At 42.6% G+C, this 21991-nt stretch overlaps 1 protein-coding gene across 2 annotated transcripts in view; it reads left to right on the forward strand.

The window, feature by feature from the left end:
* Window positions 1-21991, forward strand: part of cica (capicua transcriptional repressor a) — a 42712-nt gene that overhangs the window by 17105 nt on the left and 3616 nt on the right. Inside the window, exons 4-21 of one of the 2 annotated variants that reach the window (XM_030411513.1) lie at window positions 297-428; window positions 3108-3261; window positions 9011-9110; window positions 9246-9428; window positions 9996-10122; window positions 10421-10593; window positions 11334-11466; window positions 12411-12493; window positions 12949-13846; window positions 14327-14469; window positions 15659-15819; window positions 16810-17047; window positions 18198-18474; window positions 19249-19430; window positions 20415-20560; window positions 21212-21375; window positions 21631-21765; window positions 21844-21969. In XM_030411513.1, the coding sequence (XP_030267373.1) occupies window positions 297-428; window positions 3108-3261; window positions 9011-9110; window positions 9246-9428; window positions 9996-10122; window positions 10421-10593; window positions 11334-11466; window positions 12411-12493; window positions 12949-13846; window positions 14327-14469; window positions 15659-15819; window positions 16810-17047; window positions 18198-18474; window positions 19249-19430; window positions 20415-20560; window positions 21212-21375; window positions 21631-21765; window positions 21844-21969 (3555 nt within the window). The remainder of the gene's footprint in view (window positions 1-296; window positions 429-3107; window positions 3262-9010; window positions 9111-9245; window positions 9429-9995; window positions 10123-10420; window positions 10594-11333; window positions 11467-12410; window positions 12494-12948; window positions 13847-14326; window positions 14470-15658; window positions 15820-16809; window positions 17048-18197; window positions 18475-19248; window positions 19431-20414; window positions 20561-21211; window positions 21376-21630; window positions 21766-21843; window positions 21970-21991) is intronic. The other variant, XM_030411514.1, reaches the window with a different exon arrangement.

Genomic DNA, 21991 nt, shown 5'->3' on the forward strand with positions numbered 1-21991 from the left:
ATCCTGAGGGATGGTCCGTGTGTGTGTGTGTGTGTGTTGGAGACGGGGGCAGAGTAGGTGACTGAATACACAACTCCATTCATGGTCTTCAGTCTGTGGCAGTTTCTGTGAAAGTGTAGTTTTTAGTAGCGCTTTAGCTCATCGCTGGCTGACGATCACGTCGGACTTCACATGCTGCCAAAGGGCAGAGCGCTACCTTCTGTCTACAGACCACGATACTGAGAGGAATAAACATGATGACATTTCACTTTTTCTCTCTCCCTCACTCTCTACTCTCTCCCTTCGTGTTCCCACAGTTTGGACCAACGTGGAGCCGCGGTCGGTGCCAGTGTTCCCTTGGCATTCGCTCGTCCCTTTCCTGGAGCCCAGCCAATCAGGAGCGGCTGCCCAGCCTGCTGATGGCCAACAGCTTGTCAATCAGAGCAAAGGTAGAACATGACCCCACTACTTTTCTCTGGACATGACATCATGACTTTTCACCCCGGAGACGGACACAGATGACTAATTTCACCGCTTGTACCTAAAAATATATAACTTATAGTTGAGTATTTCCCACAGTGAAATAATCATAACAGGAAATACTGTGTATGGCTGTGTTTCTCAAGTGCAGACTGCCAAAACACTCCAGTACACAGCCAGTACAAATGTTGGTTGGATATACCAGCAGCCAAGTCAGTGTTTCCCAAAACAGTTGCGACTGAACTGCAAATCAGCACAGTTGGTGTTCACACCGATATAGTTCCAATAACATTGTTGATAACACTATTTATTGACTGGAGAGCTAAAATTTATTCAGAGACTAATTTTGACTGGAGGGGACGGTCAGTAATCCAAATGCATTTCCTTTCCCACAGAGCTTGAAGCAGCTTTATTTTAGCTTCTAAGTTATCTTTCTTTTTCATCTGTTTGAAGGCCGCAGCTATTGATTAACCGTTTAGTCTATCAAATGTCAGCAAATAGTGGATACAATCTCTAAGAACCCACAAAATGCTTAATTTGTCTGACCAGCAATATCAAAAACAAAGACAATCAGTTTGCTGCAAAATGTGACAAAGTAAACCATCACAGCTTAGAGACCAGAATCAGTGGATTGTTGACATTTTTGCTTGTTGAATAACTTAAAATATCTGTTGTCTAATTTTCTGTCAGTCGATTTATAGATTAATTGACTAATTAGGGATTGTACAATGTGGATTTTCTTTTTTCAGCTGATAACTAGCGTCTTCAGTTACTGATAATTTCACACTTTTGTATTTAAAAAAAAAAGTCCAAAACATGCGCACTACAAGGGCAAGAAAGTCTAAAACAGGTGACTTAATATTCCCTAGCTGTAATAACATTAGATGTATTAAAACTAATAAACTTTTTCCCTCCTCTCAGAACCGTTGCGGATGAATTGTGTGCTGCCATTCTTCTTCTTCTCCTTCTTTGTGCTTACTGGTGGATCACAAAGTAAAGGTGCATTCTGACACCTACTTTATTGGAGTGTGTAGATGGCGTACTTGTTAAGTCCATGAAAGCACTATTATTTCACTGACACTGATAAATAGCTGATAAACTAGATTTCCAGATAAATTGTCGGCCAGAGAAACATCATGCATCCCTATGACTAATCATTTAAGCTGTAGATTGGCAGTGTGCTATTTTCAGGGTTCGTACGGGTGCTTGAAATCCTTGAAAGTGTTTGAATTTGTTCTGTTTTCAAGGTCTGAAAAGTGCTTGGATTTTAGTTTAAGTGCTTGAAAGTGCTTGATATTATAACTCTGTGTCTTGGCAAACTTGGGATCAGACTGGATAGTTTGCTCAGCACAAGGAGAAATAAAATCAGTGTGTGTGTGTGTGTGTATCATCACACATGCAGCCTGGTAGCAATAGAGAAGGATGGCTGAGGAGAAGGTGAATTTGATGCAATTTGGACTGATGACATGATCAGTATTAATACATTTTGATGAATAAGCAAACAGCTTATAAAAGTTTATGTCAAAAAAGAAAATTACAGGGTGCTCTCAGGTCTGTCTTTGTCTAAGTGCAAGTGTGCCTGAAGAACGCCAAGTGGCGTCCCTTTTTTTGGATAAAACTTTGTGATCTCCTTTAATTTCTTAAGTTTTTGCTATCATGAAACATCATTTTAGATGTTTACAGCATAATACAATATACATAATTGTGATAAAAAGTGAAAAAAAAATAATCAGGATTGGCCTATATATATTCCTGTAGATATGTATTTTGCCCCAGCGATAAGGTACTGGAACATTTTTAAAATGACCCTTAATAGTGCTTGAAAAGTGCTTGAATTTGACCTTGAAAAATGTGTACGAACCCTGTATTTTAGGACATATGATCATAAAATATAAAACTTTTTTTATATGTGAGAATGATACGAATAATAGTATAAAAGTAATTTCCTGGCAATAAATGTACTTAAGTATCAAAAATGAAATAAAAGCATGGTACTGTGCACTGTTGGCCTGGCTGAACATTGGATGTGATATTCAGCATTTTACCGATTACTGATTAATCAGTGTTTTTATTATCTAATATCTGATTAAATTAATTAATTTAAAAATGAGCTTCTTTGGCTCTGATGCAGCATGTACTCTGCAAAGTAGCTGGCAACTAAAGTTATCAAATAACTGTAGATGAATAAGTTTAAAATTTGCCTCAAATGTTTTTAAATTGGAAGTATAAATTAGCTGAAGATACTATACGTAGGCTATCTCAAAAGTGCAGTATTTGAGTAAAAGTGCTAACTTACATTCCATCGCTGGTTATAATGGCCCTATAGTAATGGGGACTAGTCTCGTGAATTCAGTCAAAGTGATTTCACCAGAATACCACATTAATATACAGATGAAGTCACTAAACCCTTGAGGTAATATCTCGTTTTGTATCTGAATAGTCTTCAACTCTATATGAAGTGTTCCTCTTACTACTGCAGCAGATTATAACATAGATGTAGTCAGAGCTCTTCACACCTCCCACACTCAGTTGGCCAGAATAGAGGAGCTATCCATCAACAGGCTGCAGCAGGGGAGGCCTGCGTTTACACATATGGCACTGTTAAATACTTCCATAAAGCTTTTCTCTAACTGGCTTTTATTTTTCAGAGCCTCGTTGTGGTGTGGCCCTAGTGAGCGACGGGCGAACCGGCCCTCCGGACCTCGAGAGACGATCGCCGTCACGCCCTCCCCCGACCAATGACAATCCTCCTACAGACAGGGGCGGGGCTGACAGCGAGACAGAGAGCGACACAGATGACCCGTAAGTATTAAGTGTATTTTGAGGCTTATTTTTCAAACTTCTTCCTGGTGTTCTCAAGACCGGAGAGCTTAAAGAAGTATGAACACCGCTGCAGAGATGCCCCTTGGAGCACAGAGACACAAATATTTATGAAGTAACTGCTACATGACCAGAGAAAACAGAGAATAAGGGCTGTGGTGTTCCCACTTGTTCAAAAGGTACCAGGACCAATAAACCAAGTAACACTCCTGCTGATGGGTGACGTACTGCGGGTTGGGCGGTGCTTTATTTTGAAACAGGAAACAGTATGGTGTCTGGCTCCTAACGAACAGCATCGGATTACAGCTGAATAGTTCACTAAAATATCTTTCTGAAAACATTTTAGGTGACAAATAAACGCCTAACACGATCGTTTTTTTTATATTTGGTCAGCACTGCCTTGTTTTACAGCATGATCAGAGGTTTTTCAGCCTCTGTTTTCACAGGACAGGTGGCCACTTCCAGTTCACAAACTTCATTTACTGCAGTCCACTGAAATACAGCATGACACCCTGAGGATGGCCATTTGTACTGCTACGCGTGGGTTGATACTCAGCTCACTTTTAACATTCATTCTAAGTGTTTTTGAAATGAAATCAAGTAGATGTCTGAAAAGGCTTTCAAACCTTTCTTGCCACAAGATTTCCTTGGATTTTTCTCTTTTTCTTTCACTAAAATAATTTTCTGAAAACGACTTAGGCAGCAATAGGCAGCACTGTGACAGAATACAGCCTGAAAAACATCATCCGGCGGATTTTTGAGTTGTTTTGGTGCCAGTCAAATTAAGTGAAATATACCAGTGTTCATTCGCATTTACTATCAACATAGTTGTGATCAAAGTTCCCATGTAAGGTTTCGAACTGTAAGATGTTTTATGTGTATCCAAAAAGTTTTATCGCAATATTGTATTATCGTCATTGGGGTGTTTTTCTTACAACATATAATTTAGTATTTGATTTGATTTGATTTGTATTTTAAATTGATTAGTGCTATGAACAGCATTAATAAATAAAGGCCTTGGGGGTAGATATGATTTTCACTTCTTTACTTCTCCCTTGGCAGCAGCACAAACAACCCTTTTAACAACAAAATAATATTAAATAGCAACTTTTTCATTAGAAATATAGTAGGTGTAATAATATAAATATTTTAAGTGCACCTTGTCTGTCACTGGTTCCCCCTCCATCTAAATTCTAGATGGCCAGTCAGGTGAGAAATAACAGTGTAATGAATTCAATTTAGAAATTAAAAACAGTCAGAGCAGTTCACTTTTGACAGCAAATACTGCGATATTCAATAATCCAATAGTCTTAATCAGCCCAAGCCTCAGCCGTGCATTTTGTTTTGGTTGTAAATTCAGCATTATGAGACGAAGAGGGAAGAAGCACAAGGGACAAAGATAATATTTGATTTAATTTCATATTTTTCATTGACCACATTGTGAAATGAGGCCAGTTGACCAGTCAGACATAGGAAACAGACACAAACGTTAATCTGATTTAGGTCAAGTATACATCCAAGTGCAGTCGTTTGTATCTGTCTGTAATCCCTTATATAAACTCACTGAAATACGGCGGTGGGATGTCAGGTCACTGGATGAATCACTTAGTTTATATTATATGTTATGTAATTATAACAAGCAGGCAACATATTCCCAAATTTTATTTTAACTCTTTTTCTAGAAGTATTGGTATCCATTTAAAAAAAAGTTTCTGTAGCTGTATTTGATTAACTTTATATACGGGAAACTAAACAACAAAAAAATGTTGTCAACAAAGTTCTTCTGCTAACCTTTAAAAAACATCCTGACTTGTTTAAGTGCTGTTTTTAAATGGTGTAAACTCATTTTGAGCCACCTCTGACATTGTGTTGGTTTCCTCTCTGCGACTCTGGCTATGACTCAGTAGAGGGCAGATAGTAACTGTAGATTATATCAGATGTAGTTTCGAGCAGTAGTTTGAATTGCCAGCTTTAAAACTCCCAAGGACGCTACACACAGAACAGGTGCACTGAAATCCACCTCTGACAGTGAAATTCAAAAGAAACAAACAACAACAAACAACTTTTTCTACCAGCTGCATCTGTGTGTGTGTGTGTGTGTGCATGTTTGCGTGTGTGCATGTGTGCGTGTGTCTGGCAAGAGTTGTACAGTCTGTGCTTGCTCATTCCACTCAGTCTCAGGCTGCGTCTCTGCGTCTGCCTGGGTTATTGCTCTTTCAGAGTGACTCAGACGGCTGTCTGGCTGGTAGTGTGGTTTTGACTGTTTCAGGGTCACCGTGCTCACAGTGATGGCGGCTCTGCTTGGAGCCGCCATCGCTGTGAGCACAAAGAGAAAATGCTTCAGCAGTTGCTCAATGTTGCAGTGACTACACCTGTTATCTGGCTGCGACTCAATGGAGTGACTTAAGGCATTAATGAAAAACAAAGTCGACACATTTAACGAGACGTTAGCAACAGTTATTAGGTGTTTCACTCCACGCCTACTTTACGGATGCTGACAGATGCATGTGATTATAATATATCGAGTATAATCGACATTTCTTCGTTTGTCTTTCTGCTTTCTCTTTTGTAGTTCTTAAAGGGACAGTTCAAAACAAAATCCAAGATACATATTATTCCTCTTACATGTATTGCTATTTATGTGACTAGATTGTTTTGGTGTGAGTTGCAGAGTGGAGATATCAGTCATCAGAGATATCTGTCTTCTATAGCACTCGGCTTGTGGTTTAAAAAACTCAACAGTAATGTGTCATTCCAGAAATCAAGATCTGGTTACTCAAGATAATCCACAGATTTTGTTGTGAACAGTTTAATTTAGGAACTATTATCTTTCTACCGAGCTGCACCATGCGACTGTATCAACGCGTAGAAGGACAACATGGATTTATTCTTTGACGAGTGACTCGTGACCGATGGATGATTAATGGATAGATAAAGGATGATTAATCCTCCACGGTTGAAATTCTTACTGCTTGACTTTTATAAAAAATTGCTTTATATTGGACCAGCCAGGCTATATATAATATCAAGTCTGTTTACTGACAGCTGACACATTTTGAAACATTTTTGTTTTTTATTTCAATTTGTCAGCCTTTTACAAACATTATTTAGTTGTTTTTTTTTCCCAATAAAAACTGATTTAATGTAATGAAGTGAAATAATAATTTTGGCTGGAAAAGTTTGAAAATGTACCTTGAAAAAGCTTGAAAGGTGCTTGAGTGTGGCTGTGGAAAAGGTGAAGGAACCCTGACGAATGGCGTTCTCCTCGGCTGAGCTGTAGCGTAGTGCTAGGTGAGCTAGCGATATTTGTTAGTTTTAAACTAATCTAGTTTCATTAGCTTGCCTCCTTCCTCATTCTGCACAGTGATACGGATGGTTGGTGCAGTTCAATAGAAAGAAAATATTTCCTACATGAAACTGCTCACAACAAGTTCTCTAGTTTATCTTTTATTTTACCTTTTTTTAACCAGGCAAGTCATTAAAACCAAATCATTATTTGTAATGTCTGCCTGGTAAAAGTCAAAGCCTCTTGAGGGAAGGTCATTAGGGGCTAAAAAGAAAATATCGTAGGTTAAAAAGCAACATCAAGCGTTTAAAAGTTCCACCACACCCACTACTTACACACAAGCACATGACACAGTCATTGCATGATGACATACAGTTTAGCACACAAGCAACAGGCACATAGCCAGCACACAAAAACTTGTCAAACAAACCAAGAACAAGAGTATCATACACAAGAAGTTTGACAAACAAGCAAAGCAAAACAGCGGCAGAAAAAAAGAAATTAAGACAGGCAAGAGTCTTCATCTTGATCTTGAGTAAAATCTCGGGTCATGATTTCCGGAAACATTGCTGTTGAGTTTTTCAGATGTTTCTCAGTGTCAGTGCTGTGGTGAACTGGCGACTTGTCCAGGGCGTACCCCACCACTTGCCTAATGTCAGCTGGGATTGGCTCCAGCCACCTGTAAAATGATTAGCAGTTATGGACAATGGATGGATAATTGATAGACGGAAGCCAAGTGCCACCCAGCTCCATTATATTTGAGAGAATCATCGCCAACACTTGGCCAAAACAATCTAAATGGACAAACAGCACTGCAGATAAAAGGAGGGAAAAGGAAAAAACATGTATTGTTCATTTTGGGTGTACTGTTCCTTTAACCATTCTGCACTCACAAACTGACAAGCTGAAACTTCCCCCTGTAGTAACTGTAGTACCACACACTAATACAAGTGGATGACATCACCTAGCTTAAGTATGTTGGAGCCAGCAATAGTTCGCTGACTGAAGATGTTCTTTCAGCCTCCTGTCACCACAGTATGTCTCCCATGATGGTTCCTGATGGCTCCAACTACAAAGAAAGCTGAACACCACCCACACACACACACACACACACACACACACACACACACACACACACACACACACACACACACACCTGACCCCAAATGAACTCGCACGTAACCTCAATCTCCCTCCCTTGCTCTGATAATTGTGACACTGTCCTTTTTTGCTCGTCTCCCGTGGCTCACCGTCTGCCTTCACGGCCTTCATCTTCTTCGTCTCCTGCCCTCTTCTTATGTAATCTTTCCTGTATTATGTGTTATTTCTATATAATGAAAGTGGTTTTGAAAAACTAGACAAGAAGGCCAAAACCCCGCTATACAGTTCTAGTCACGGCTTGACTCCGAGTCCACTCTCTAACAGAGAGTCAGACGTTCTGTCTGACAGCTCAGTTTCAAAAGACTTTTCTGCTGGTTATAATTGTCGTGCTGGAAATCTAAACAGCCTTGCCTTTTTTGCCCTTTTTGCCAAGAAACCATTTATCGAGGTTTATTCACCACCGATTATCTACAGTTATTAGCTCTATTGCCAATAGTTAGGAAGTCTGTGGTGTATGCATTATGTTAAAAGATAACCAGAATTTTAAACCACCGATTGGCTGATTGCTTGTGCCTGGGAGCTTCTGGCTCATTTTTGTTGACCCTCTTCCGTCTACAGTATCAGCCTTGATTCATGCTTCATTATTCATGTTTTCTCTTTGGCTCCCTGCAAGTGTCACCACAAATATAAACTGTGTTATTATTAAAATAATGATACAAAATTTCACACGAAGTAATGTCTATTTTACTACTTGGTTCCTCCAACAACTGTAATACAATGATAATTCATGCTCGACCCAGTTTGTGACAGCATTTTTATTTGCTTTTTCTATTTACTCTGTGTCTGGTTTCTCTTTCCTGGAAGCTTGGCTTGCAAGAAGAGTGCAGTTTATTAGTGGTAGGAACAGCAGTTTCTGCGGAATTAACACAATAAATATTCACCAGTTATCATGCACAGTGGTAACAACCACAGCTGAGAAGATAAAGAGAAGTGTGCTGATTACATTCACAGTAAATGAAAGGGAGAAAAAAAGTCAGAGAGACGAAGGGAGGCGACTGTTCTGGCCAGCTGACATGTGATCTCTGTGTGTTACAGAATCAATAAAAATAACAGGTGTGGTTTATACTGCACAACATGCCGCACTGGTTGAATGCTTCACGGTCCCTCACATCACAAAGGTGTGAAATAAATACGACAGTGTTAAAATAAATGCGGACTCGTCTGTAAATCTTTCACAACCCTTCAGCCTTGTTGCTTTCCTGAAAGTCCCTCACAGGAATCTCCCTTGATTTCCCGTCTCTTGTGTGCTCACAGTTTCGCTTTTTCTGTGTGTGTGAATTGCAGTTTCTCTCCGGGTGTGGCCAGCGATCCAGCGCCCTCCTCTGGCACCATGAAGAGACGCACACAGTCCCTCAGCGCCCTGCCTAAGGACGGAGACAGGAAGGTCAGACACCCGACAGTCAATCAGTAGAAAGGGCGAAAAGATAGAGAAAACAGGCAGATTACTGCTCATTAAATGTCACTCCTGCAGCTCACCAGAAATGTCTAAACTTTCTGTCCTCTGCCAAACCCCAACCAGAGGGAGAAGGACCACATCCGCCGTCCCATGAATGCATTCATGATCTTCAGTAAACGCCACCGCGCCCTGGTGCACCAGCGACACCCCAACCAGGACAACCGGACAGTCAGCAAGATCCTGGGGGAGTGGTGGTACGCCCTGGGGCCCAACGAGAAGCAGCAGTACCACGATCTGGCCTTCCAGGTAAAGAAATGTGTTTGTTTCGCTTCGTCGAGGTTAAAGGATAGGTAGGTATAGAAGTATGATATGTAACATTTCTGCATTCAAATGTCAGATGAACATTTCTACCTGAAGGTCTTTACACACTGAAAGCGTTGAAACTGAAAACTCCTTTGATAAAATTAAACGTTGGTGTCATAATTTATTAATACATCTTAACGGACCAGACTGGAGCCCTGCGACAGACAGCAGGGATGAACAACTCCCATGACCCCACACGATTTGGTCTACTGCTACATTTTTGTTTTCATTGAGGGACCGCAGTGGCAGAAATTTCATGCTGAGTATTTGACATTCTGGTAGTGAATTGATCAGAATGTTTTCAGCTAAATATCAATACATTCACATTCACCCAGAGCAGTAGCAGCTTGTCCAGGCTTGAATGATGTACATTTGGTAGTTCTCATGAGTAGTGAAACACATCGTGGCTGGACTGCAGAAACTTCAATTGCATCAGCAGAAAATTAAAGACCCTCTCCCCTCCCTCCTCCTCCTCCTCCCCCCCCCCCCCTCCTCCTCCTCCTCCTCCAGGTAAAAGAGGCCCACTTCAGAGCCCACCCAGACTGGAAGTGGTGCAACAAAGACCGCAGGAAGTCGCTGTCTGAGGGCCGTGGGACCCCAAAGGAGTCACGGGAAAGGAGCATGTCGGAGAGCATAGGTGTGTGTGTGTGTTGATTAGCTCTGATTAGCATCTCGAAGCCAACGTTCAAAATGCCTCTTACAAGTCAAACTTCTTCGATCAGTGGGTGGTTTCTACCTCATCAACTGGTTTATATCTTTTTGTCTGTTTTAGATACTGCGGTGACTTAAGATATTGAGTCAGATGAAAAATAATTTTGCTGACACTTTGGACAGAGTGCTTTTATGAAACTAATTCAAAGTTTTATTGATCTGTTCCTCGATTATACTCTGTGGTGTTTGATCTTCGCTCAGAGTCTTTCTCCTCTCTTTTCCAGATCCCCATCCAGAGTCCCAGGGGCTCGAGGGGAAGGGAGGAGGCTCGGGCTGGCCAGGGGGATCGGAGCGTCAAGGGGGGCTGTTTGCAGGGCAGCACCCTCGTCCCCGAGCCTTTTCCCAGAGTGCCGTGCACACCCTGGAGCAGAGGGAGAGGGAGAGAGACCTGGAGAAGGTAGGGGGTTGTTAATCTGTAGCTCAAAGGCAGCAAACAGACTCTGGAGATCTAAAGATGTGAAGCAAACGGTTATAGATCTCCAGCTAGTTTATTCTTAAAGCCAGAGAAAGTTACAGTCATGTGCTGTCCGTTAAGTCGAGACTGTTATTCATGCACTTTTGTAACATTTGTTGCATCTAAGAGAACAAAGAGAAGTGTAGAACTAATAAAAGTGCAGAAAGAAAGGCGGTGTGAGCACGTTCGCACCAACATGTGTGTGTGTGTGTATTGACACACAGCAGACGTGCGTCCCCTCACACTGGAGAGCGGTTTGGTTGAACTCTAGCAGTGAAAGCACGCTGTTCAGAAACAGTTCAAATGGACTCTCTTTGTTCTTTGCGTGAGGGCTTGAGTTGCTGCTGTTGAAAACCCACTGAAAGCTCTGGGGGAGCTCAGCCTCCAACTTCAAAGGTTTCACTTTCTACTTTTTTAGTGCCTTTGAAGGTATGAGACTGGTGTTTGCTGCTTCGCTCCTAATCACGCGGGAATAGGCCTGCATGTTAGCTCTTTTGTTTTCAGGGCATTCATTTAATGCTGCTGGCAAAGCCTCATACTCTATGTATGCATGCTTTGATAATAGCAGTATTACTTCTGAAGTGTTGTTGTTCGGTACTTAAGGTTATTCTGTTTGAGTTTATAAAATAAATGTTATTATTCCACTGCATTTCTTTAAAATGTTTTCTTCTCCACTTCCTCAGGAGGACGGGGCGAGTTTGTTTCGCCACCGGACGCTGCCTCAGTCCTTGTACCAGGGCGCGGTCAGCGAGGATGTGACGAGTGACGAAGAGCGCATGGTCATCTGTGAGGAAGAGGGGGACGACGATGTCATGGGTGAGTAAATGATCAGCGCAGCGGCCTGGTGGTTAGAGAGACCGTTGCTTTACCACAGTCATACTTTCAGTTCCCACAATGATTTGTGTCTTTACAAAAGACACTGTCAGCAAATCACCTAAAAGCTATAAAAAAAAAATAGCTGAGTCATTTAACCTCAGCACCAGACCAGTAAGTGCTTGTGTTAAAATATAACAATAACGAAAGCTCATAATTGGCTGTTTGATGGTGACACTGCTGCCTTTGCAACTTTAACGTCCAGGCATTGTCAGTGTTGCTGTTCTCTCTCAATTCTAATTACAAATTAAGTCACTTCGAGGCAACAGTTGAACAAATATGATGTTTGTCAATTTAAAAGATAATTTTGTCCGTCAAGAAAGTCGCAATTTGTCGTAAAGATAATAGAATACCATTGACTTTTGTGTGACCTTGCATAGTGAACTACCTTGTCTTGCTCAATATATACGTCTCCAGCACCAACACGGCCGTCACCTCAGCACAGAAGAAGCGTTAAAAAAAAGGTAAAAAAAACACAATGAATCGGGACAAACAGAATTTATAGCTCTCGTGATGACAAAGGAGAGTTTTGTGAGAGAGGTAACAAACGGGACCAACTGTACGAGGTTTTAGTTCCGTCACTTACACAACTTTTGGGTGTGTAGTCTTTCTAATCACGTACTTTCACTGTCTTGATTAGTTTTATGACAAACTTTCTACTTTCTCAAGTTGAAAATGATCTTTTAAATCGACAAACATCACATGTGTATTTCATAGCACAATTCAAACGGAATCAAAAAATTGTTTGTTTCTTGCCATTCACTGCCGCACATATTCCTGTGAGTGGCCCACTGGAACAGTTGTGACTTTACCTCTCTATAGTGTGTTTAATCCATTATGCTGAAGGTTCCTGAAACCCTGACATCTAATATGTGTCCCACCCTCAGAGGACTCGTGTCCTGAAGGCTCCATTGACCTCAAGTGTAAAGAGAGAGTGACAGACAGCGACGAAGACGAACCGGATGGACAGGTAGCTGCAGCATCAACAAATAACTTCATTTTTTCATTCAGTACTCGTTTCTAATACTCATTTCTAATTAGTCTCCGTGTCAAGGAATTGAGTTTAAGGCACCAGAATTAGCAAAAAGTCTGCACTGCAAAAGATTTTCTATTAATTAAAAACAGAATCTTGGTCTTCATCAGCAGTATATCTTGTTGATGTAGCTTGATTTACAATGTCAAGCCTCTAAGAGTTGCACTCTTTTATCAATGCTGTAATTTTGCGTTTAAATCATTGTATCAGTCGTTGGCGGTTTAATTTAAGCTTTTGGTGTCTGAAGTCCTTAATTCCCAACAAGCATTAAAACCCGCAGATTTTTCTGAGTTAGTTAAGAAACTTGTGTGTTCATGAAGAAGAGAAGAACTTTTCATAGCAACTTTCCCAGCTTTGATCTCTCCCTCTCTCCGTCTCTCTCTTCCCTCCAGCATGGCTTCCAGCCAGTGGCTCGCTCTTCTCTCCCCTCTTCCTCTCCCTCCATCCCTCACTCTGATTCCACCTCAGCTAAAGGGAACGCAGGAGGAGGTGGAGGAGGAGGAGGAGGTGGTGAAGAGGGCTCTGAGAGGAAAAGAAAAAGAGCTCCAGATGGAGGAGAGGAGGGGAGTGATGGAGGATCCAAAGGAGAAGAAACAGCAGCAGGTGTAGGAGAAGGAGGTGGAGGAGGTGGGCAGGGTGTGTCGTCTCTGTCCGTCGCTGGCTTGACATCCAACGCCCAGGCTCCCCTCGCTTTGGCCCAGCAGGGTTCGACCCAGGTCCTCAGTGGTGTCCGCATGGCTCCCACCATGGTGACCAATGTGGTACGACCCATCGCCAGCACCCCCATCCCCATCACCAGCAAACCAGTGGACGGAGCCGTCACCCTCAGCTCCTTGCCCCAGGACAAGAAAGCCGCTATCCTGATTGGAGGAGGTGGACCTCAGCAGCTGCCAATCACTGCAGGGGGTGGGTACCTGTCCTCATCCTCCTCTCCCAGTCCAGTCAGTGTCAGCCCTTTGGGGAGCAGCGGCCTGGTCACTAACCTGGTGCTGGGAGGGTCCTTCCCCGCTGCCCAACCAGTGCAGCTCCTCACCCCGCAGCCACACGCACAAACCCCCCTACCTGTACTCCAGCCCCAGCTCCACCCCACTGCCGCCACCTCCTCTCTCACCCCTCCCATCGGCGCCAAGCCGCTAGCTCAGGTCCAGTACATCCTGCCTACCGAGAGCCCCTCCTCCCCTCAACTCACCCACCAGCAAATTCTCTCCCTGCCCACCAATGCCGCCGTGGCCAATGGCGTGCACTCGGGGGCGGGAATCAGAGTTGCGTCAGTCAGCCCCGGGACCAGAGGTGAGACAGAGAGCAACGATTGGCTGAAGAAAAGATTTAGTTAGTGTGCACTGGTCCACTGAAAACTAAAATGTCTTTCTTTGGTTTTTCTTATTGCTGTGGCCCCCTTATTTCTTACTAATCACCTCCACAGGAAGCACTGAAAATAGATGTGATTGGCTTACGTAAAGAGGAGATAAATGATTGACAGGAGAAACACTGTTGACATGAGTATGAGCGCCCGCCGCCCACCCATGCCTTAATCACTCTCTATTCATAAGAGTCAGAAGCAACAGAACATTGTTCCACCTTGTTATGAGCAAAGAATTTCACTATTATCAAAGGCTGAAATGTCCTCTCTGTCTCAGTGTGTCTCCACCCACCCGTCGCTCCTGTCCTGTCTTCACCTCCCCTCCTTTGCTCGATTCATCTGTTTCTCACGCTGAGTGTTTTAATTCTCTCTCCCTCTCTCTGTTTCTCTCTCTCCCTCTCACTCATTAGTCCAAACCCAGTCGCCTGTCTTGCAGAGCAAGATGTTGGTTCCCATGGCAACAGTGAGAACAGGGTCTACTCCTCCTCATCCTTCCATTTCCCTGGTCGCTCCGCCTCTTCCTGTGCAGAACGGCCCCGCAACAGCAAACAAGGTAAGAATGTCAACATGAGTGTCATCAGCGCCGAAGATAAATCGACGGCACCCTGTTTGCTGACAGGTGACAAGGTAGTTACATCGACAGCAGCAGCGAGAGCGTAAAGACCAGACAGGGATGACACATGCTCCTGATAGGAGCACAGTGGGTAATAGAGGGTCTCTGTGGTGAAGAGAACTTTTTTAAGAAATCTGCCTAATGTTCAGTCAGATCTGGATCTCATCTGGACTCAAAATTCACACTGCTGAAACAGTAATCGATGATTCAGTGGGCAAAATAGAGAAATTATTTAAGCCGTTTATTAGAAACACAAGATTTGATCATTTTTCTGCACTTTTTTATCATTGTAAATTAAATATTTACACTGGTTCAGAGGCACAAATGAAATAATATGAGTTCTGATTGAATTCAGTTTCACTCGAGAACAATCTGACATTGTGTGAGACTCCGTATAATATTCATATCATGTATCATTTATTTGTAAGTTATAATCCTGTTAGTAACCCCCTTTTTTAACTTAATGTGTCTGTGATCTTATTACTTATGTAAGATCTACCACTTTAAATAATAATTATGAAAGAACAAAACAATTGAATTGAGGTCTCCTGAGCTTTTGGAACTTGTAGTGAGCATTTATTCACTTTTTTCACTGTTATTTTTTGATTAACATGTAATTAGTTAAAGGTCCCGTGTGTAGGATTTAGAGCCGTCTAGCAGTGAGGTTGCAGATTGCAGATACCTCCTCCTACGGTGGCTGCTTAAAAATGCGAAAAACATGAAAGGCCCTCTGTGTAGCCGGTGTTTGGTTTGAACGTTCTGGGCTGCTGTGAAAACATGGAGGTGCAACAGTGCAGACTCTGTAGAAAGGCACCTCCTACCTCTTTAGATATGAAAAGGCTCACTCTAAAGTAATGCAAACAAAAATCTTAGTTTCAGGTGATTATACATTAAATAAAACCTATTTATTCTGTCCCTAAATCCCTAAAACCTCAGATGAGAAATCAGGCACTAGTTGCTTTAACAAAGTGCTAGAATTGTTCTGAGGATTGTAAAACAACATTCAGTATTTATAAGTTTCTCCCTGGATACATGAAAAATAAATGTTCAAATCCGACGCGTCCTCTCTAAAAATATCTGTTTTTAAATGGTTCGCCTTTTGTTTATTTGTCTTCCATTCGCCTCACAGATCATCCAGATCGCTCCCATGCCTGTGGTTCAGACCAGCGTTCACCCTAACAGCGCAGCAGCAGTGCATCCTGGGAGCCCCTTTCCTGTTTCCATGGCAACGGTGATGACTCCCGGTGCCGCGCCCCCACAGACCGTTCTTCTGACCTCTCCACCCACCAGGTCACTAACACAGGCCCGACACCTGAAAGACAGCAACAAATACGCGTGTTTATTTTCTCAGCCGGTCAGAGAGCCTTCTGAGACAGAAAGATGCTGTCAGATTTCGATTTTTAGCCAGGTCATAATGTTAATTCTGCTTAATGTGCAGTAGATGTAGCTAAAGAAAGTCAGCACTCTGAACATGTTTTGATACTCCAGCTGCCCTTGGAGCGATGTGAGATCTGGTCGTCCAGTCGAAGCTTTAAATGTCTTTTTCTCAGAGTTTCCAAGTTTATATAAGTTTATTTTGGACTGAAATTTGAAGTCAGGTTGATCTTTGGAATATTGTGGTGGGTGTTTTTCATCATTTTCTGACACTTTTAAGATCAAACAAACATGATTGATCATGGTTCCTAACGCATCCTGCAAAAGCTGGAAAACAGTTGACTGGTTTTCCAGTAATAGAAAATCAGAGCAAAAGCAAAATGTCCTGGAAAATCTTGTGATGTCCTGTAACATTATTACACTCCCCAAAACTACGCAATACTTCAGTATTACAAAAATTGAGATTTTTCTTGAAAGGAAACCAGTTAGTTGTTCGTTTTAAGAAGCTTATCTTATTATTTCTTTTGTATATTTATTATTTACTGGTTTTCAGGCTTTTCAGTTATTGATGTTCAGGCAGCAATGGATAATACACTGTAATTCAGGGTAGGTAGAGTAAAGGGCACTGGAACATATTAGTGTATGAGCCCGCTCCCTGTCTGTCGCACCGGCTAGATTGTCACTGAAAAGGTCCTGGAAAAGTTCTGGAAAGTGAAAAGAGTGGGAAACCTGTTGATTAATCAAGTAATTATCAGAACTTCATGTGTATCTGTTGAATCTTAAAGTCATCTTAATTTTTTTTGCACATGTGTTATTACAGTCACTCCCCTCCTCTCATATTATTATTAGCTGCTCAGGTGATGTTTAATATTCAGCTCTGACACTCATGATTCGTCTCTCCTCTAGGATCACTTATGTCCAGTCTGGCCCGGGAGTCACCACAGTCCAACAGGCCACAGCCGCACCAGGCCCGGCCTATCTCCCACCATCTCTGGCAACACTGGGCTTCACCGCCATCGCCCCGGCCGCGCAAACCCTGGTTCAGCCGATGGTCGGTCAGCCGCCACTGTTAGCTCAAGGCCCACCCCTGAGCTGTCAGTCACAGACCCCTCCAGGTCAGGCGTCAGGAGCCGCTGGTCGTCAGGTAAAGGCGAGCAGAGAACTTCACAGTGTTAGCACCAGAGTCCTCGTGTAGTGTAGACTGTAGTGTGTGTGTGTGTGTGTGTGTGTATGTGTGGTGTGTTGGTGATGTCAAAATAAGCATTTAAGGAGTGTAAAATTAAATATCGTCTACCTTTTTATCAGTTATGATTTTGTTCCAATCATCGTTTCTAGACATGTGAAGGTCAGTACAAGTCGGCGCTAAGCATTAGCAGTCGATTATTAAAAGAGTCTTTATTTGAGGTCCACTCTTCAGTTTTATGAGTTTTTGTTTTCAATACAAAAACCGCAGATGAATAAATGAATTAAACCTCATGAAAGACTTCGAAATAAAGTGAGCACATTTTCTTGTGACAGCCGTATAAAAGTGAAGCTGGTATAAAATCCTCACTACGTTCCTTTGGAGACATTACGTAAATGACTATAAACATATAAGAGAAAATATTGACAGTCACACTATATTGTTTATTGTGTGGCACCAGTTTTGACCAATAATCAATTTTTAGTAAAAAAGTAAATATATTTAATTCCACTTCTACTTTTTTCAGAGCATAGTCTCTGCTTTAGCTTTCCCTCTCATGACATGTTCACAGTTGTCAGTGGCTCATATCCTTTTAGTTCGAACACAGCGGAAATAATACAATTACAAATACAATTTTTACACCATGTTTAGCGTGAATATGCAGGTTTTATTTTTTTTTGCTTTTGGCACATTCAGCTTCACAAATGCACAAGAAAACTGGGATCGGTAGAAAGCAGAATGGAGACCAGTAACTTTTAAGTCAGGCTCTCTTTAAAATGCAACACCATGATCATCGATAGCTGCTTGAACGGACACAGATGGAAAAGTATTTTCGAGGCCAACGCATTTAACTTCAGCGTGTGTCGGAAAAAAGAGGCAAAAATTTGCCAGGTGCCATCAGACCATCACTGCTGATTGGAGCTGGAGCAGATAAACACCTGTGACTACTGCAGAGTTATCTGACCCGTGAATGAATGACGATTTTACACTTTCCCACTGACGACAAAAGCCAGATGTTAGTGGGTGTAAGTGTTTTTGTTTTTCATCCTGTGTGAAAGAGGTAAAACACACAGAATCTCGTGTTTACTTTCTCTGCTATCTTCTTCATCAGGTACTAACTGCCATCTACCCCGCACCAACCGTTGCACTGGCTACTGGCGTGGTCTCTATGACAACCATGCCGCCCGCAGTGGCCGCACCAGCCCAGGACATTATGAACCCTTCCTCTCCGTTGGCGACAGGGGTGCAGGGTTCAGCGGTGGCACCCTCTCAGCCTAATGTTGCAGTGGAGCTGGAGCCTAAGGTGGAGGTGAAGAGGGAGAGCCAGCTGGACTGTCAGGCTGAGGACGGAGGATACGGGTGGTCAAGCTGCGCTGTCACCACAGCAGGTAAACCTCCGCTTGTTTTGTCCGACTTGGTTTTAAATGCCACGCTGGTTTCCTGCTGTTGTGTGGGACACTCTGCAAAAATGTTTAGTTTAGTCGAGTGTGGAGCCTAAAAATTGTTCTTGAATCTCATTGCTTTCAGCTCTAACATGTAAACAAAATATTATATAATATAAATGTAAGTATAATATCTTAGCTATCATTAGGTTTTACTTTCAAAAAACATGGTGTTGCAGTATCAACAGTTATTTTCCACCGTGGGTTTCGGTTTCTCCTTATATTTAAAGGAGAACGCCGGCCATTTTTAACCAATATCCCTGTTGATCGAGGTTACCGAGTGCTGTCATTAGGAAAAATAACGAGAACATTTGGCACAATATTTACCGAGTATCAGAACGGCAGCTAAAGTGAACCTATGGGGGCAGACATAACCGAAAGTGAAACTTAGGGATGTCTGCCCCCATAGGTTCGCTTTAGCTGCCGTCCTGATATTTGGTCAATATTGTGCAAAGAATTCGCGTTATTTTTCCTACTGACAGCACTCGGTAACCTCGATCAACAGGGATATGAGTTAAAAACGGCCGACGTTCTCCTTTAAGGCATTAAAGGGCCATGTTCGTGCAGAATCAGTCAGTTTTCCAGTTTGAAATCTTGTACTGAAACTGAGCTTGGATGATAACGACTGATGCTGCAAGACTTGTGGAAAGTGAGGTTAATGAGAATGGATGTGGTGTTTTTATATCAAAGTTTGAGATGATTTTGTTTTATCTGTTCCAGTAAAAAAAGAGGAGGACATCGGCCTGTACATCAAAGAGGAAAATCTGAGAGATGGACACAGCCAAGAGACACGAAGCGAGATGGACAGAGAGCGAGAGAGAGGGATGAAGGAGAACATTGAGAAGAAGGGAAGCAGAGAGACAGACAGAGACGACCACAGCATGGGCGACAGCAGCAAAGAGGTGAGAATATCTGAGTATCTGCCTCGTTCATTCATCACACCATCCTCAACCAAAGCTTAAGTATCGTTAGAAATCGATTCAAACAGTTTTGGATCAGATTTTTGTTCTCTTCTTCCCAAAGAACTTCTCTCAGGAAATATCTTTGATTTTACACATCGGCAAGAATATTTGTTAGAATGTATTTACCTTCTTGTTTCACATTTTCCTTACTTACATCAGAGAGTTTCGACAGTTTTTCCTCACGGCAAACCAAACCGCTCAATCCCTCTGAATTATTTTGAGATTGAAACAATAATAGAGTAACAGGAGACATGCCAACAAACACTTGTCCATATCCTAATTTAAAAAAAAGGATATCTTGCAGGAAACATTGATAAATAACCAGGGAAAATACAAAACGTAAAAAAAAAAAAAAAAGTTTAATGTCTGTTTCAACACAAGTCACATGTAACACTCTGACTTGGACTATTTTTACACCAAAATTACAGGCAATTATAAGCAGGCTTTTTAAAATGAAGGTGAACCCCCTAAAAATAGGCAATCAACTCCTTTCACATTACCAGTAGATGAGTTTGCCTCTTTGTTGTGTTCCTTTCTGATATGTCACAATCAACATCACAAACGCGCCAGAAAACAGGGGACAGTAGAAACCAGCATGGAGGCCAGTGAAAATGTTATGGTGGTCTCTTGTTCAAACTCAGCAACGATGTTTGAGCGCTGCTTGATCAGAGACGGATGGAAAAGTCATATTATGCTGGAAAAGAGGTGAAAATTAAAGTGTCTACCTGGGTGTTTCCATCACTGCTGATCAGAGCTGGAGCTGATGAATATATACATATATATAATATATGTAATATATTTTACTCCAAGAATGAATGCAGATTTAACCCTTTATCACAAAAGACAATGGGAAAGTAAAGGAGTGCATGCCAGGGCTGCGATGGGACTGCTGTGTCACCAGTCTTTCTCTCGCTCTCTTCCCAGGCTGGACCTCGTTCCCTTCATCCTCCACCTCCCTCAGGTTTGGACCCCCCTCCACCTCCCCCTGCGGAAAGAGACCCCCCCACTTCCTCAAAGAAGACCAAGTTCCGACCCCCACCGCTCAAAAAGACACCTGACTCTTTCGACAAGTAAGTGCCGGCACTAGAGGGGCATGAATCATTAGCTGCAGGCACTCCACATTCATCCTCACTTTATTATTTTTTTATTTAATCAAACATATGTGAGTGGGTTTGGTCTAAAGGATCCTCAGAGATTCAGAATCTGCAAGATGACATGAAATAAGTGTTATGATTTATTACTCAGTGATCAGACTTAAGTTATGGCTCTCGTCTAATCAGTGCCAGAGCAAAACAAAACAAGTCTGCCTAATCCTTCTGTCTTTCTGGTTGTTGTAGGGAAATGTTCCCTCCATTTTAACACTTTACATTTTTCCAAGCTGAGAGAGCTCATGTGATCTGTGATTAGGGTGAGAAGCAGCTTGACGATGAGCTACAGCACAAGGGAGAGGACACCGTTGGTTGACACTGATTTTTACACATAGTTGCATCTAGCTCCACGTTTAGCTACCTCCAAAAAAAAAACCATGGTGGAAACTCTTTGTTTACTGACTGTGAGTGGGCGGAGTGCTCACCCTCTATGTTCTTAATTTAGACAGCAGGAGAGTGGTGGTGAAGCCCTGGCAGAACTCAGCCGGAAGGCATGAGAAATGTGCTTACATTCAGAGGCAGTCCCTCGATATTTTAACCACCGGATTACACCACTGTGTTCTGTGTGCGCAGGAAACACAGCGGTGTGAGTACGGAGATGTATTTCGAGGAGCGTTTCGCTGAGCTTCCAGAGTTTAACCCAGAGGACGTCCTGCCTTCGCCCACTCTGCAGAGTCTGGCCACCTCGCCAAGAGCCATCCTGGGAAGCTACCGCAGGAAGAGACGCAACTCCACCGGTGAGATGCAGAGAGAGAGTGAACTAACTTTGATCCAAAGAAATACCACCAAAGGGATATAAAGCCAATAGAGTAAAATACATTTAACTGAATCCTTCTTCACTTCTGTTGCCTTTTTTCCTCATTGTCCTCTCCGCTCACCTTGACATGTCATCACTCACGACTCCTTCTTTGTCCTCTCTTCCTATGTGTACTCTGTTACCCCCCTTTCACTCCGCATTTCCTCCTTCATCCGTCTCGTGTCGATGTGTCCAGAGCTGGAGGTGACAGCAGAAGACCCCAGCTCCCCGAGGAGAAAGACCCGTCGTCTCTCCAGCTGCAGTTCGGAGCCCAACACCCCCAAGAGCGCCGCGAAGTGTGAGGGAGACATCTTCACCTTCGACAGAGCAGGTAGGACAGGTGACGTCTGCTGCGGAGCTGCTCAGGAAGGTTTAATGATAGTGATACGATATTCTGCTTGTTAACCAGGTACAGAAGGAGAGGATCTTCTAGGAGATTTGGACCGGGTCCCTTACTCGTCTCTGCGTCGAACTCTGGACCAGCGCCGGGCCCTGGTAATGCAGCTGTTTCAGGATCATGGCTTCTTCCCCTCAGGTAAACCACCGGCAGAGATAGG

Source organism: Sparus aurata, chromosome 3 (genome assembly GCF_900880675.1).
Source record: "Sparus aurata chromosome 3, fSpaAur1.1, whole genome shotgun sequence".
NCBI classification, from domain to species: domain Eukaryota; kingdom Metazoa; phylum Chordata; class Actinopteri; order Spariformes; family Sparidae; genus Sparus; species Sparus aurata.